At 43.5% G+C, this 17,941-nt stretch overlaps 1 protein-coding gene across 3 annotated transcripts in view; it reads left to right on the top strand.

Annotated features, from left to right (window-relative positions):
* Positions 1 to 807: 807 nt before the first annotated feature.
* sestd1 (SEC14 and spectrin domains 1) overlaps positions 808 to 17,941 on the top strand; it is a 30,299-nt gene continuing 13,165 nt past the window's right edge. For 2 of the 3 annotated variants that reach the window (XM_081713308.1, XM_035522442.2), the window contains exons 1-9: positions 808 to 954; positions 3,034 to 3,096; positions 3,751 to 3,836; positions 5,764 to 5,872; positions 6,714 to 6,804; positions 9,307 to 9,420; positions 14,575 to 14,688; positions 15,360 to 15,454; positions 16,732 to 16,787. In XM_081713308.1, coding sequence (XP_081569434.1) covers positions 3,782 to 3,836; positions 5,764 to 5,872; positions 6,714 to 6,804; positions 9,307 to 9,420; positions 14,575 to 14,688; positions 15,360 to 15,454; positions 16,732 to 16,787 — 634 coding nt within the window. In that variant the 5' untranslated portion in view covers positions 808 to 954; positions 3,034 to 3,096; positions 3,751 to 3,781. Of the gene's footprint in view, positions 955 to 2,707; positions 2,842 to 3,033; positions 3,097 to 3,750; positions 3,837 to 5,763; positions 5,873 to 6,713; positions 6,805 to 9,306; positions 9,421 to 14,574; positions 14,689 to 15,359; positions 15,455 to 16,731; positions 16,788 to 17,941 lie in introns of all 3 variants that reach the window. The other variant, XM_035522447.2, reaches the window with a different exon arrangement.

Raw genomic sequence — 17,941 nt, 5'->3', positions numbered from 1 at the left:
GAACGATGGGAGAAATCATCTGGAGTTCCTGCTATCAGATCAGGAATGGAATATGGATCTTTCTAAGGTTCATTCCTCTTCCATATGCTCAAAACATGCCTTAATACAGTTCAAAGCGATACATCGGCTACAGTTATCCAATGCTAAACTTGCAAAAATGTTCCCAAATACAAGCCCCATATGTGGCACATTCAGATCCAAGCAACCATCTACCATATGTTGTTATGGTCTTGTCCAAAAGAATGCCCCCTTCTGGACGTTTCTGACCCTATTTCTAAGGCCTCTGGCTATAATTTATACCTTCTCTGACAATTGCTGTTTTTGGTATATTCTCAGTTCCAGATGATTCAAATCTCGCCGTTCACTTCAAAATGTCACTGCTTTCCCTTTTTATTAGCTAGAAGCTCTATTTTATTTAAAGGGCGGGATGCAACTCCCCCATCACACAACCTATGGATCAAAGACGTAATCAAAGATGTGGCGGAAAAAATAAGTTCCAAGTTCTCCGACGACTAAGTTACATTTACAAAATAGACAGTAATGTCCAAGAGTTCATATTCATGAAGTTGGGTTCGGAGCCGACCTATAATAACGTAGTAATCATTCTTGTGTTTGCACTGACTCTGTAGTTTAACTGGCGTAAATGTAAAAAGAAACTCCTCCTGCGTTGGCAGGGTATTTTAAAATATAAGATATAATTATATTGTTCGAATGATGCACCTTCATGTGAATCTCTCTTCCAAGTCTGTTTTTCCTCTTCTTTCTGACCAAAGACTAACCGCCCACTCCAGTAACATTGCCTGCGGTGTCCGTTTGGGAGTGGCTCCGGTGGGGTAGACCGTCCCCCCTCTCACCAAACACAGCGTGCTAACGCTTAGCCCAGTTAGCTGCTCTGCTCGCTTTACTACAGCGCACCCCATAACTGGTCGTTCGCGGTCCCGTTGCGGAGACAAGGTAATTTCGACCGAAATCCTCCTTAAACATCGAAATGTACGCGTTACTGCCAGAACAGTGGACGCGTTTTTCAGCAGAGGGTTTGCGCAGCTGTGGTGACATTACATGCCCAGATGCCATACAAACCGGAGTTGCACGAACCTTTATTTCAAGAGTTATTTATCGCTAGGACGGGTGCGTAGAGGTAAGCCAGCCAGGGATTTGCCTTTTTAAGATAAACTGATTTTTTTCCTTGGCCGTTAATGGTATAGTACTAAAAAAGGTAGGTCATTGTGTCTGCAAATCCCGCATGACCTACCTAGCTAGCTAGCATATCCTGGCTATAACTGGAAAGGTTTACTTTTGTCCACACACTGGCTGGGTAGCGATAGCTAGCAAACATGCCTGCGGCCGAGGACGACCCCTATCACAACAGGCTAGTGGGCTTAGCCGAGGACGACCCCTATCACAGCGGGCTAGTGGGCTTAGCCGAGGACGACCCCTATCACAGCGGGATAGTGGGCTTAGCCGAGGACGACCCCTATCACAGCGGGCTAGTGGGCTTAGCCTACGCTTCCTTCTCTAAACCGCCACGTCCGAGTAGGCACTCGCCACTTAACCTACTCAGACAGCTGTTCTCGCTAGCTAGCTAGTTATAGCGGTCCTCTACTCATAATTCGCCCAGTCTTAATGATTTTCCTGAGCAAAATGACAGTGTTGCAACACGCAGGTTAGCTGACGAGGCCAGTCAGGTGGGAGCCCTAGGTTCTCGGGCTTTGTTTCCTGGCCACACAGCGTACTGAGGATCCGGGAGAAATCGTAACAGCTCAGTCAGCTAGCAGGCTAGCAAACCTCGGCCACTTCGATGGCTGGACTAGCCTACAGCAATGGGTAAACAATTCCCTGTGTAAACCCGGGTCTAAACCCGCTCCTCTCACCCGGGATGAGTGTGTTCTGCAGTATATGTTTCCTCAGACTGGAGGCACGGTCCGTCATGGTATTAACATTCTGTCAGTGTGGTTATACAATAATGAAGCTGTCAGGTTAGATATAAAAGCATCTCAGTGGTTGTCTATCTTAAAACAGTCTGAAACCTGAAACGGCTTAGAAATGGGCGCTTGTCAATAACTAAAGCTTGTTATTTCATGTGGACTAATGTTTGTAAGTTTATTATTGTAGTTCTTCATATTATTGTTGTTCAATTACTAACGCTAAGTTAGTTGCAAATCATGAAATGTTAATGTTAAATTATTTTTCTTTTATATCCGACAGATTGATCTTTTTTTAATCTTATTTGCAAGATATACAGCTGGTTTAGCTATCTAACTACATATCTAGATGGATGCTAGCTTAATGGACAACTAACAACACATAAAACTCAATATTGGTTGATGGGAGATTTACAGAAAGTATATTCTTAAAGTGCTAAAATGCATTCAAACTTCAAGACATTTCCTTATTTAATTGCTTGGCCAGTTTTTTGGCAGATTTAACACACATGGCAGTGAAGCGCATGGCCTCCATGCCTCCTCTAACCCCCCCGCCCCCCTGTTACTTTTTGGACCAAATGTCCTTGGCGATTTGTCTGACTGTGCTTTTTCAATTCCGTGCCTTGGTGCCTTTGTAATGATGTGGCGCTTTTGAAGTGAATCTTCTTCTGATTCATGTTAAGTTTAATCGGCATCCTAGTCCATCTCTTCAAACTGTGTTCCTGTTTCAGGGGTTCGTGACAGAAGTGCATTTTTTTGCTTTCAGTTTTTATGTCTTTTCCTAGCTTTAGTGAGCTCGTGCAGGCTGCCATCCCTGGTGTTGGGAGCGCTGGCTGGTGATTATCGGATACTTGTGCTAGAATCTGTGCACTTTTTTTGGAAGTTTCCAGCATCTCTCCAAATGCATCACACTTGGGAAGTGAGCAAGAAAAACTCGTATGATGTTAGAACTAATCATAGTTAATTACGCTGTTTCTTCTCTGTTTCTTTTTGTCACTGTTTTTCCTATTCCTTCTGCTTCTCTCTCTCTCTCTCTCTCTCTCTCTCTCTCTCCTCCCTCCCTTCCCTCTCTCCGTCTCCCTCTTTGGATCTATTTCTGCTGTCCTAAAAGACATGAGTCAAGACGGAAATGTGTGAGCGAGAATGATCTTATTATTCTGGGTCACATTTTGAGGTAAGTGGAACAGTTTTTGTACAGCATATATAAGGCTTCTTTTCCTTTTTGTTGGTTTTGGGAATAAGAACGAAAGAAAAAACTATCCTGTGCTGCTATTGTAAGTTAAGATGCTGAGTCTGGTTCAGTTGACAGTGACAGTATAAAAGATCTGTAGAAACGACTTAGCCAGTCGTTGTGGTGATCTAACTGTCACAGAGGATAGCAGGTGTGATGGCATTGTACAGATTTTAACAGAAAAAACTGCTGATGAATAGCTGTTGTAAAGTGTGGGATGCTGTGAATTCATGTTAAGCAAGAACTTCTAACACTGTAAATCACTGGAATTCAGTAGTGTGAAACTGTAGTGATGTAAATAATTAATGTTTTTGTGTCTCCGTTTGCCAGTACGGGCATTTAAAATAAATAAATAAATGAATGAATATGACTCAACAATTGAAAAATGATATTTAAACATTTCTAAAATGCATAAAACTTTTGCATGTCAGAATCTTTATGCAGCTGAGAACCTGCAGCATCCCAGTTTTGCCATTCGAAATTGATTTTGCTCTGCTGAAAAGTGAACAAAGATCAACACTGGTTTCGCCTGTAACCGTCTCTTTTGGATTTTAATATAGGGCTTAATGAAATGACTTTCCGTTCGCTTTCTCACAGTTGTGTGATTTGAGGACCAACTCAGTCCATCATGGAGGCGTCCACCATGTTACCCATACTGAAAAAGAAGCTGGCGTTTCTGTCAGGTGGGAAGAAAGATGAGCTATGTTATGTTTTTGTTCAAGCAATAAAGAATCATGTTTCCGTGAAAGAATCCATGCTGAAGGTCCCGATGGTAATAACATTTTTATGTCTGTGCTTGTTGTTTATAACACGCCTGTGTCTGGCTGTGTAGATGCTTTGGAGTGCTTTCAGCACATCTGTTGTACCAGTATGTCAAAACTCCCTGAGAGGGTGTGGGTGAGGGCCAGATTATGTCCTCTAAAAACAATAACCAACTGCATTGTAGATAGAGGTTCCCTTTGTCCCTTTGTTGCGCTCTCTCTCTCTCTCTCTCTCTCTCTCTCTCTCTCTCTCTCTCTCTCTCTCTCTCTCTCTCTCTCTCTCTCTATTTATATATATATATATATATATATATATATATATATATAATGGAATATTCCGTTAAAAAGAATTATGTTCATTACAGCACACACATGCTAAGATTGTTAAAATTGTTCTTGACAGGTGCACAAAGTAATTTCTAATTATGATTTAGTCTTGATTAGTTGAGTTCCTTCCACCACATTCTGAAATGAGCCTATTGAGGTTAAAGTAAAAGGTTCTTCTTTTTATTAAGACGCTTCCACTTAATTAGTATTAATTAGTATCCTCTTAATCCCCACGTTGCTTAGGCAATCAGTGGCCATTTCATCCATTTTCAGACCTTGCTAATTGAAATTGAAAACAAGGATGTGAAATATTAATCAGGTCATTACTTAACTTGGCCATCAGCTAGCTGTCCACTGCTTGTCCATTGCCATCTTAGCAAGCTGAAGCTAAAAATGTAGTTTCTTCCGCTGTTCTCCAGGACAAAATCCGTGCTCTGGAACCAATGCCAGGATATCCCAGTCAATGTTTTCACCCTGACCTCTGCCAAACAAACTGAGTCTAAAACGATCTCCAACAAACACCACCGATCTCCAACAAACACCAACATTCTAAAGTTGGCATTTAGAAGAATCAACAAGCCAATTGACTCATAGGGCATTTTAATACAAATGCAGCTGGCTTGTGTGAGAGTTAGTATTTTTATTTATATATTTTATATATATATATATATATATATATATATATATATATATATATATATATATATATATATATAATCAGGAGTGTTTAATGTCCTTGAGTGCTTATAAGCTCTTAATGCTGGAGGAAAAACACATCTGTACACAGTAACACTGTGTCACTCCAGATGATTACCAAATTACTTTTTTTTTGCTTTTGCCACAGTTCTGATGGAATGTTTTGGTCTTGTTCGTGTAGCTGCGCATTATGACTGTGGTTTCCCTTCCTGGCAAAACCACTTTTTCCATCTCACTAGATTTTCTTTTTCTTCTTCTTTTTTTGCCTATATTCAAACCTTGTTTCCAGCCATCATTTTTCCCACAGTGGCATATGGAAACAACTTAATCTTACTCTGGAATCTAGTGGAGTTCACGATGGTTGGTTCTGGGGCTCTATAAAGAGGGGGAAAAGCTTGTCGGGCAGTTTTATGTGGTAATGGGCAACTGTACGATTTGAACCTGTGGGCATCTGCAGTTATCTGGAACAAACACCAAATTACAAAGCTTTAAAAAAATCATTATGAAAGACCCCAGCCCAGACAGGGGTTCCCTGTTAAGAAGTCTATTTCCCTCTGTGCTCTGTTTTACACACACGAGCATTTCCCATGTCTTCTTCCTCCTGCCTAAGTGATGTGCTGGCACTAGTCTGGTACAGGATATTCTGTCTGTTTGTTTTCATCTGTGACAGACAAAGGCAGGACTCATGTATTGGTGTGGAATTAAAGATGCCTGTATTGATTTTACTGCATTGCTGTTGGATTTTGTTTGTTTGTTCCTTTTTTGGGGGGCCCAACACTTCCTGTCCACTCCTTCTCAATTCCTTTTTTCACCCTCGGTTTTCCAGGAGGGAAGGACCGTCGCAGTGGCCTTATCCTGACCATCCCGCTGTGCACGGAGCAGACCAGCATGGAGGAACTCAGTGCCACCCTGGACTACCTGCTCAGCATCCCCAGGTGAGCAAGCCCCGCCTATCGTAGGGAAGCGCCCAGGTGAGCACGTCCCGCCCATCGCAGGGACCCACAAAGACTCAGGCCATCTTACACCCATGCAAAAACACTGCGGCTCTAGACGGACAGGGAGAGTCCCGAGGCAGAAAGGGAGTTATTAGTGCACACATGGGTTGTTATTATTACTGCCTTTAACCTAATTGTAATGCATGCTGCCTTGTTCTGAAATGGAATAGATATTACTGCTTTGACATTAAAAATATCTATTGATTTATTTTATTTATTTATTTTTTTTAGGGATCTTTAAAAGTCTTTTTGGCTGTTTGCTTCTAGAAGGCATTTAATGCAGTGCTTTCTTCAGGGCTGGAGTGAGCCAGTCATTGGCTTTGTTTTGTATTGCATGGCGCAGGGAAGAAAGATGCTTGTTTTGCTTTGTGTTAATGTCTGATGGAGAATTAGACTAGAGCACAGAAACCTCTCCTGTCTTCAATAATTAATTGGCTCTTCATTCAGGCTGCCTGCTCTTCCTCTATGGATCATGTAGAGATTTTTAGGCAGTGTCTCACAGCCCCTACCTAGTGGTCCACTTCCTGTGCCTGTCCATGTGCAGTGACGCTCATCAAACCGGTTCTCCCTGATCATGGGTCCTCTGAGTCTGGTGCATACACAGCTCATAAAAGCCTTTTTTTCCTCTCATGTCTGGTGTCCCTCTGATCTTTTTTTTAACACTCTCTCTCTCTCTCTCTCTCTCTCTCTCTCTCTCTCTCTCTCTCTCTGTCTGTCTCTGTGTCTGTCTATCTCTGTCTCTTTCCCTCACTTCCCCCTGTCCCTGTCTCTGTGTGGACAGTGAGAAGTGCAAAGCACGGGGTTTCACCGTGATTGTGGATGGGCGGAAATCTCCATGGACCGTGGTGAAGACTGTTGTCCTGATGTTGCAGGTAACACAAAGCTTAAATGCATAAACACACTCAGTGCATTGAGGTTGCCCACAGTGTCACCATAGGCTCAGTAGCAGGGTGGCCTCCACCTTTAACATGACCGTGCTAACTGTTACCTTAGTGACAGCTCTTGGCTTCCTTTTATTTGTGCCGCCTATCTTTGCCTTAGTGTTTTCCAACACTTCCTGTTTGACAGGAAGCAGCCTGTCCCAAGGCTATGTTCTGCAAGGCTTCATCTGTTTCCTTAACATATTTTATAAATTCAAAAGTTATATATCAGTGAGGTTTAGGAGTTGTTTTTTTTCATTTTTTCGATTATCTGTGAAAATGGTCAATGTGTGTGTGTCTGTGTGTGTGTGTGTGTGTGTGTGTGTGTGTGTGTGTGTATACGTATATGTATATATATATATATATATATATATATTTAGTTATTCATATATATATATTTAGTTATTTATATTTATTTATTTTTTACAAAGCTTAGTTTTTTCCCCTGTAAACGTTTAGTTGATACATTTTTTAAATTTAGTTGATGCATTTTTAAATGTAAAATAATTATTTATTTAGAATTGCAGTGCAGATCTTTAAGTGAACAGAGACTGTGCAGTCAATAACGGTGTCAAATAAATGTTCATAAATAAATTATTTTATTTAATAATAAGCAACTTTGTGTCTTATCTGTTAGTATTATTAAATTGTTGGCTTTTATAATATGAATAAACAAAAACATGATATCCGCATTATATATTGGCCTCCCTGCTCTGTAAATATCATCTTTGGCATCAGCCACTGAAAAACCACATCAGTCGATCACTAGATAATCTGTTATGTGGGATTAAATTCCTTGGAATTGTGTCTTATTTTTCTGTACCGTGCGCTAATAAAATAGGCCTGGAGCAAAACACCTCAAGGTTCAAATCAGTTCTTGGAGCAATCTCTCCTGTTGTATGTTCTGTTTTTTTCAGACCAGACCTCATAAAAGATGTTGAATGGTTTGAGAGCTGTGTTATATCTGCGACAGCTCCAGCAGATCCATAAAAGGATGCTCTTTTCTAGCTGCACCAACAATAATGAGGTTTACTTTTGTCACGAGATCTGCACCAAATAAGTTCTGGCAACCTTCACCACTTTCGCAAAAGCAAAATACCGCTTTGAGACATTATTCACAACGTGAATTGGGGTCTGTTCTTCCATTTTCTTTTGTTACGTGATGTGCAAACGGCTACCGCGGTAACACCACCTACCCGAGCGCGTTGTCCGCGCAAAGCTATTTGACTGCAGTTTTTATTTCATCTTTTCCATTATAAGTTGGAGGTAGTTTGCTATGAGCCCCTGCGATTATTGCCTCACCCTGAAAGATGTCATCTCACTGAATCCAAGCCCTGCTTAAGACAATAATCCACTGAGGATTTTTTTCTCCACCTCATACCTTATTAAATTCATTGTTTACCACCATTTATAATGCGGCATCACACCAGCTTGCCGATAACTTGAGTGTTTAGACTGTTGTTCCTCTGTAGTTTCTGAAAGGCTGGACAGTTGGCCCATTGAACTGATCTTGCGCTCGGGAAGATGGTGCAGAAACCTCAGCACTAAAGCTCGGTCCGCAAACAAATGACGCGAAGCAATATTTTTAATGAAGTTGAATGAGTTGAGAACCTCAGATTGGTCTATTCCAGATTGCTTAGTTGGAACAGAAGAGGCACAGGGGAGCATCGTGATGTGTGAGAAAGGAAGAATTCCTTAAACAGCCCTTTTTCCCAGTTCTTGGTTTTCACAGACTGCCGTGTGGCCTGGTTTCCAGTAGCCCCTGCTCTAGAGTTGTCAGGGCTGGGTGGGCGTGCCGAACTTGGCACGGCCCGCTCTTTTTCTCCCAGGCCTTGAATAAGACATTGTGAAGCACGAACCATTGTGCAAGACACCCTATGTATCCAGTATCGGTCATTTCTCTCCGCCTGAGCTATGAGTGTTGAAAAACGCTGTATGCTGTTCACATTGGGCAGCATAGTTCAGTTCCAGGTTTTCCGACTGGTGGGGTGAGGTGGGGCGGGGCAAGGGGAATGCAGAGATTTACTGAACGTCTGAGGGGAGGGAGAAATGAAGGCAATGGTGGTGATGATGGACAGATTTCAGGGGACAACGGTTTTAGTTGAGTGCTGATGGTACCGTTTCCCGCTCCACATTGTCTGTTTGGATCCTCAGTTTTGCGTGCTGTAAAAGTTGCCGCTGTGACCGAGCACCTTGCATGCTTCCTATTATGGGACTAATGTGGGCTTCATGCCCTGATTGCTAAATGCATTTGTTGTACAGGGACAAAACCACGGTGATATTAATTTAGAAAGTGTTTATGAATTTAATCTGCCCTCTTAATGTCATTGAATGGGATTTTAGCAACTATAAACCCTTTTAATGGTGTGTGTATTATCTGAAGGGCCGTTATGTCAAATAATTCGCTTTTGGTCTGTCTGTGCCCCCGCCAATCCCTTGTGCCTGCTCCTCTAGAATGTCATCCCAGCCGAGGTGTCCCTAGTGTGTGTGGTGAAGCCCGATGAATTCTGGGACAAGAAAGTCACCCACTTCTGCTTCTGGAAGGAGAAAGACCGTCTCGGCTTCGAGGTGAGTACCGGGCTCCTTCCGCTGCGCTTTCCCACGGGCATGGCCTTTATTCCCGAGGAAAGTGCCATGTCGGGAATTGGATTATCCTAACCTCAGGGACAGGAAGTGCTGGGCGGGTTGTTGGCTAAAACCTAGTGTTCGTGAAAAGTGTGTGAGACCTTTTTTACATCCTCATGTCATGTGTGTTTTGACTCTGCATTTTCTGGAAAAGGTGTCACAGTGGACTGTCGCAGTGCACTTGTATGGAACCGCTTGTGTGCCCATTTTCTCGGTTTGTTAAACAGTTTAGTGCTGAATGAAAGCCTGACACACAGTACAGTGAGTGTACTAGCTGTCTGCTTGGCTTGACTTAGCTTGGTTACCACAGAGTTCCTTGTGTTATATTAAGGTTGCCAGTTCGAGCCCCACCACTGGCAGGTTGCCACTGAGCAAGTCTCTTAACCCTCAGTTGCTCAAGTTGTGCTCAGTCAGAATTGTAATTCGCTTTTGGATAAAAGCGTCAGCTAAATGCAAATATTTATTTTCAGCTTTTGGGAGAGTCGCTTTTGTATTGTTTAGCAGTACGATGGTTTGTGTGCTCTCTGGGAATTGAACCCACGACCTTGGCATCATTAGTGTCCTGCTCCACCGCTCCACCTGCTTTAACAGGTGAGCTACAACATGTTTGTAAACAACACAACCTGTCATCGCTGGTTATGTTTCCATCACCAGAGCGAACGAGCCACACGTGGGCACTAGCTGTCCTCTCCGACGATAAATCCGAAAGCTACGTTAAGATCCCAGCGTAGATGGCTCTGTACTACGCTATAGACCACTGCAGCTACCGAATGTAGCGTTCAAGAGCAATTTGCTTTATAAATGGGCAATTTCCTCTGTCACTTAGGTGCGACAAAGCCCTACATAATAAAATGACGCATCTCCATTTCTAAAGATTTGGTATCCAGTCATTGCTCTTTGACATTCACAAACACATTGTATTATTCTCTTATCTAACATAATGGCTAATGGCTCTGCTGTAAAAAACTTATTCTTAGCAGGTCGGCACAGCGGGCCGATACGGGCTGCGTGTACCTGGGCTGCGGGGAGCTGTTTGTGTGGGTCTCGTTAGTGGGCCTGGGCCTCTGGGATTGTGAGTTACTGCACGTTGGACTGCTTGGTCCAGAAGGGTATAAGGGCTGTCGTCGGGTAAAATGTCATTACTTTTCCAAACACTTGTGGCTTTTCCTGCTTTATTTTTAAAATTCTATATAGATATGTGTATGCTTATTAATATAAATGGATCTCATATTAACATATGGGTGTTGGGGGGGGGGGGTAAATCATATGGGTGTTGTGGGCTGTCACGGTGTTGGGGGTTATATGGGTGTTGTGATGTCTTATCTGTGACCATGTCTAGGGTCACACGGGTTTGTTGTCATATGAGAATCACAGGCTGTCATGTAGGTATCACAGGCAAGTCACATGGCACGACCGTGAACGTCTTAAACGGCTTTGATCTCTCCGCTCTCGCCCACCTGCCTGCCTCTCTCAGACTCTTGAAAGCCTTCCAGTCAGAAGTTGAGAGCAGAGTGGGTGACCTTTTGCCCTTTGCGAGCAGGCAGGACCGTAGATTCACTGCACTCTGGGTGCTGGGATACGACTCTGCTGCGCGGTGACGTGGGGCCCAACGCAAAAACCGTCCCCTCGTTTGTCCCCATGACCTGGAAATCCTCTGATGCGGAGGACGTGGACAGTCAGCGAGGTTGTATGTAGGTTGTCCAGTCAGTGGATTGGGTGGGGCTGGCTTCCTCTTGGGCATAGCCAATTGAGACAGTTTATCTTTCTGTGGTACAACTCCGCCTTCTCTGTAAGCATGAACTAATAATGTCATGTTGCCTGGCAACAGTAATGGTATCCTAGAAGGGAGACAGATGACGTGACTCTGAAAGAGTAGTCCGCACATTGCTGTGTGTGACACAGAAACCTGTGTGTGTGTGTGTGTGTTGCACTGCATTTTGGGCCAGTGGTCCCCTCGAGCCCTCTCTCCCCTGCAGCTGCACGGCCGACGCAGATGGCGTACTCTGGGCTGAATGGGGGCCAGTGTCCCATCTGTAGGAAGTGGAGCGCTGGTGTAAAGCCTGCTTCCTGCCCGCCCGCCCTGCTCAAGGACCTGTTGAATGGAGAGGGTTTAGCTGGAGCTGACCACACGTGTGCAGCACCACGGCCGCCTTCTCCCCAATAATCCCCGCAGCTCAAACCTAGCAAAGGCATTCGACATGGAGACAGGTGGACACAAGAGCCCAAAAATCCCTGTTAAACAAGCCTCTCTCTTTTTGCTTTTCTCCCTCTCTCTCTCTCTCTGTCTCTCTCTCTCCAGCCAAATTCCCCGGGGCCAGCTATTTTGGCTATGCATTCTAATTGCACGTTCTCTTTCCCTGTACAGTTTCACATTTAGCCCAGAGAGAGTCGTTTTGCCAAGCATAGTTTATCAGTTGGTATGTCGATGAGTGATTTTTTTTTTTTCTGTTCATGTTCTTGGCCAGCATCTTCTCAAAGCTGAAAGCTTAATTGCTAAAGGATTGCTAAGAAATATGTGCTTTGGTGAATTGTCAGGGCTGTTTTAAGCATGAGTTAAAAATGAAATGTCACATTTCAGCAATAGCTCTCTTTAATGGGATGTTGCAATGGAAGAGAGGAATTGGCTTTCATTTATTTTCTCTTTCCATTTCTCTCCCTCTTTCCCTTGCCTCCTTTCTCTCTCTCTTTTTTCTTTCTCTCTCACTCCTTCCTTGGTCTGGCTGCAGATGTGCAGATCTATTGTAGTTTCCTACCTAGTTACAACAACAATTTCTTACAATATAACATTTCCACTTGGCTACGAAGCTCCATTTTGTTTCCAACTGAGACAGAGTCCTGAATGCAGTGCTGTGTAATCCACTGCAGGGTTCAGTACTTACATTTCATTTAGGTAGTAACACGAAAACTCTAAAATAAAATGCCCACCATTCTTGGGCAGCAGGGTGAGGTATTCGTCTGCAGGGCTGCCCAAGTCGGCTCTCGCACACGCGATTCTCCTTTGAATTTGTTTGTGTTGGAACTAAATTCGTACGCAGGCATTAACTCCTTTGCTGTTCATATTTGTCTAACAAGCAAATTTATGTGTGAAGTTTCTGATCAGAATGTCTAAGACTATGAACAACAAACCATCTTCTGGACGACAGTTTGGTTAAAAGCCCCCCCCCCCCCCCCCCGGAATGATGGGATGTTTACAGATATTGACTAATGTGTGCAGTGGCCCAGGCTGCAGAATGCAGGCACGTCTCTGACTCGAGACACAGCTCACGCTCACCCACGCTCTCCGCTCCTGGTAACGCTCGGGGTCACAGGGTCACAGGAACTGAGGATAACTTGAGGATTAAGACTATTATACCAGGGGCATGTTGATTAAACAAAGCTGGAACAATGTGGACAAACAGGAGCTCAGAGGAGCATTCTAGTTATTCTCTCTCTCTCTCTCTCTCTCTCTCTCTCTCTCTCTCTCTCTCTCTCTCTCTCTATCTTTCCATTATCTCTGTCTCTATCTTTCCATTATCTCTGTCTGTTTCCGTATCTCTTCCTCCCTCTCTGTGGTTTAAAATAATCTCATGACAGAGGGAGGTACTAGGGAATAATAAGCGTGATTCCTGTCTGCATATTTCATTATATTTCCGTGACGGTCTCTGTGCTGTTCTTCCTCAGCCTCTGTGCCATTCCTCCTCGGCCTCCCTCCACAGAGTTTCTCCAGGGCCTCCCTGTAGAGCCCATAAATCTCTCTCTGTGAATTAACCCCATCGTGGTATTCAGAGTGAAGACTTCACTGACTGACCCAAGAGTCACAGCTGTCCAAGCAGCTGAGTCCCTACAGGGGGCCCCACTGGCTACACACAGCACGAGTGGGCGAAGAATCTCATCCCTATGGCTCTGTGTGTCTGTGGCCATACAGCAGAGTGGATCCTGTTTCCAGTCAGGCCCTATCCGCATGTCGCGAGTGTTGACTCAGCTGAGCATACATGTTAGGGCATGCAGGCACGTGTGCACACACACACCCACACGCGCGCGTACACACACGAGGGTGTAGTGTCGAGGCGATCCTGAGAAATGGTTTCTCGGCGCTGGAGGAGGAAATGACTGGTGACCGTGCGTAGAGCTACAGACACACATGCGCGCGCGCGCGCACACACAGTGCCAGCCGGACACAGCGTGTGGTGCGCATGGGTTTGTGCCGTGCAGCTCAGTCCAGCTGTGTTTATGTCCACATCCCATCTCGGTGCCTCATGTGTGAGTAATGATGGCGCTGACATTTCCCGCAGACCCGTGACTCTGACCTAGCGAGAGACCATCTCACCTACTGTCTCCGCCCCCTCACCCGCCTCGGTTATTCACGGATGGCTAACCTTGGGTGGCATTTCGTGGAGGTCGAGGCTTAATTTCCTGCAGGAGCAGGGGTAGATCATACCACAGTGAACTCATAGCTGGTGATGGTTGAGGGGTGTGGGTTTTTAATCAGTGACAAACATGAATAAACCACTTGATGGTTCCCTAGTGCATATTAGCTAATGTGTCTGACTGTCGCGCACTAATGTTTTGTCTTGGAGCAAAATCTTTCTCTCTGTGTGTTTTTTGTGTGTGTGGTATGTTTATTCAATTTATACATGTATTTAATACTTTTTAAATTTTAGAGATGTGTGGATTCCATTGTTGCAGTTTGTTGCAGATACTGTGCCTAATCTCAGGAATCTGCTGATCATACTGACACCGGCTTCTGTCTCTTAATCGCAGGATATTCATATGAATTTTTTGCATTGAAAGCACTACAACATAATGGAAACACAGTGACCAGTAATTGTGTTTCCATGCTAACCTGTCTCTAATGGTAACACTGTTACTACTAACAGTAACATTGTTACACATATCTGTGTTGCCATTACTAACAGGTTAGCATGAAATCATTGTTACCAATAACCTTGTTACTTTTACTGACAGGTTAGCATGGAATCATTATTAGCACTAACCATGTTACTGTTACTGACAGGTTAACACCAGTATTGACACTTCTCCAACGTTAACCCCTCTGTCCGTCCTCCGGATGTTCTTGGCATCTCTGAACAGACGTTTGCCTGTTTCCTTGTTTTGCAGGTGATCCTGGTGTCTGCTAACAAGCTGACGCGTTACATTGAGCCCTGCCAGCTCACGGATGAGTTCGGTGGAAGTCTGCAGTACGACCACATGGACTGGGTCAGCAAACGTCTGGTCAGTGAGGCCGAGCTCCGCTCCACTCTCTTGTGTGCACACGGTGGAGGAAATGCTCCACTCATACACTGACACGTTTAGCTGAACTTTGAGGATCGTGGTCTAACATATTTTGGTTTAGCGTAAGGCTTAAACTATGTTTAGAGAATCCATACATGATCACACCACCATAATTAATCACACTTCTTGTTCCTCATCGGATGTTTTGAGGTCGATCTAAATAGCTTTTTACCACTGTGGACCAAAGCTCAGGAGATATTCATCAGATGCCCACTGTTATACCTTAGCAAAGCAGCTAAAATCATATTCAGATCTTCACAGAGCTAGTTATTTCATTTTAGTTATATTTAGTTTTACTCAGTTATATTTAGTTTACAACTATTTTATAATTTTTTTTACATTTCTAACAGTATCATTCTCCACTATCTGATTTTCTATAGGTTTACTGTCATTTATGTTTTCTTTTTGCTGTTGTATTGATTTAGTTTTATGTTGTGAAGCACTTTAAGTGGCATTTTATGCATGAAAGGTGCTATATAAATGTTGCTGCTGTTGTTGTTGTTATTATTATTGTTGTTGTTTTTATTATTTTATTTTATTTTTTATTTTCAAACGAGTCTTTTCACAAGGGTTATAAAATGCACAGTGTGTTAATTGTGCGCTGTGTCCAGGTTTTTGAAAAATTCACTAAGGAGTCCACGTCCCTGCTAGATGAGCTTGCCATCATTAATGAGAACGAGAGGGCCGGCCAGCCGGACAAGGCCAGGTGTGTTCCATCTCATTATCTGCCACAGAAACCGCTGAGCACTGATGTGCACCTCTGTACTTCTTTTCAGTTTTATCCCAGGGGGCTCTCTCTCTCTCTCTCTCTTTTTCACCCTCTTTCTTATTAAACTATTACATATCCATGAAGTCATTGGCCCTCAGATTAGCGATTTAGCTCTATTATAGACTGGCTTCAAGTGGAATCGTCATATCAAAGACCCACTGGGTTTTGTATAGTATTTTATTTATTTATTTATTTATTTATTTATTTATTTATTTATTTATTATATATTACTATTTATTCATAGGAAGACAAGATATACCCCCCACCCCCAGCCGTGTTATAGCAAGGCTCATTAAATCTTACCTATATTTTACCTGTCTCACGTATTGCACTGCACCACTGTTAGTGGTTTGTAACACAGAGCCACTAATACAATGAAGATGCTTCCCCTATTGACCAGTTATCTGTTTACACAATGCAGGATTAGGGTTTTCTGTGCTGAATGCCAGTTTTGCCAGATTAACATGTTTGAATTATGAACCACGTGTTAGGAAGCAGTTTAGACAGGATTAGAAGATAATGATCTGGCAAAGCCTGCTGATTTTCCTGCCGGAGCAGCTTGATTTCCACTGTTTCCACAGTTTCTTCCTGGAGTGAGCCGGCATTGTGGTAGCTGTTGTGAGTAGCTGTGTCGCTAGTAGGATCATTTTGAAATTGAACCCATTTTGAACCCTTTCCATCACACAAAAGAATGGTTGAGTCTTAAACCTCACCTGGATAGTCCATCCATCTCCATTCTAAATGTTACCCAGGCAGTTTCTGAGTTTTCCACACTCGTGTGCTCTGGGAAAGGACGACCAGGTTCTGCGGCACCAAACCCAAGGGTTCTTTCACCCCAGCCAGCCTTCGGTGTTTTTTGGACTGTACCAAACAAGTGTTCTTTTACCCCACCCAGCCTTCAGTGTTTTTTGGACTGTACCAAACAATTGCTCTTTTACCCCAGCCATCCTTCAGTGTATTTTGGACTGTACCAAGCAAGTGTTCTTTCACCCCATCCAGCCTTTGGTGTTTTTTGGAACTGTACCAAACAAGTGCTCTTTTACCCCACCCAGCCTTGGGTGTTTTTTGGACTGTACCAAACAAGTGCTCTTTTACTCCACCCAGCCTTCGGTGTATTTTGGACTGTATCAAACAAGTGCTCTTTTACCCCACCCAGCCTTCGGTGTATTTTGGACTGTACCAAACAAGTGTTCTTTGTTCTTTCACTCCACCAGGCCACCAGACTGCAATGTCTTGCCCTCGTTTGACCCGGAAACTGTCCTCCAAACGGGTAAGCAGTCGGCTTTGCACTTCCTGTTGATCCGTGATACCATGACAAAATAAGAGGCACACTAAAATACTGATATAGGAAACAAAGAAAAGAAAAAACATGCTTAAAAGAAAACAGAAAGAATTGGCCAATGGGCAATACTTGTTTATAACCATGTTTAGGATAACGAGCAATTAGCTTTGTGTTCAGCACTTTACAAAAGACAAACACCCATCTGAGCATAAATGAATCATCAGAATTACCATGACGCAGTGACGGAGGCAAGTTTTTATTTATTTATTCTTTAAAAAAAATTGGGTAGAATTTTTTTTAGCCATGTTAGGGTTTCTGAAGTCTGCAGAGTGACGTAAAGAGAAGCAGTTTTTCCATGTGTGCAGTATAATTGGAGGCTGTTGTACAGGGAGTGGTACGAGAGATCTTTTACCGCATGGGTGGCCACTGTAGGAAGCATTGTCTTCGGACCCACCTCTCTCTCTCTCTCTCTCTGTTAAACAGAGTCATTGTCTGTTTACATGACTCCCAGTCTGTACCAATGCCTGGCGTCATGAATGCTAAAAAGGACGCGAGCCCTCTGTAGTACGTTAGAGCAGTGCGAGAGGCCCATGCTGGACTTGTGTTGCTGAACGTGGTTCCTGGGGGGGTTCAGGTGTGGTTCTTGTCATCTTGGAAGTGCAGATGGAGTTGAGTGTTTCTGGACGGAGGGCTTCGGGCTGAGATGTTTTCTTCTGAGTGCACTCTCCCTCTTTCCCTCTCTCTTTTACTCCCTTCCTCCCAGGTCAAGGTGCTTTATTAGAATGAGAATATCATGAAGCATTTTTATTCCCCAAATGTGGGTTACAGAGTTTGAGAGTTTGTTAAAAACAAATTGCTAAGCTTAAACTCTTGTGTGTATTACAGCTGGAGAAAGATAAAAAGCATGCTAAATAAATAAAGTAGGGTGTGTAAAGGGAGACTGTGTGTGTGTGTGTGTGTGTGTGTGTGTGTGTGTGTGTGTGTGTGTGTGTGTGTGTGTGTGTGTGTGTGTGTGTGTGTGTGTGTATCTCCTACTGTTATCACTCACTGTCCCTTTCATGGTTTCATGAAGGTCTGTTGTGCTGCTAATGTCCAGCGCAGCTTGTGCTCCCCTGGCATGTGTGGTCATTGCTGAATATCAG

Source organism: Electrophorus electricus, chromosome 4 (assembly GCF_041902795.1).
Source record: "Electrophorus electricus isolate QZ-2024a chromosome 4, ASM4190279v1, whole genome shotgun sequence".
NCBI lineage: Eukaryota > Metazoa > Chordata > Actinopteri > Gymnotiformes > Gymnotidae > Electrophorus > Electrophorus electricus.
This window is presented reverse-complemented; position numbering and strand designations above follow the sequence as displayed.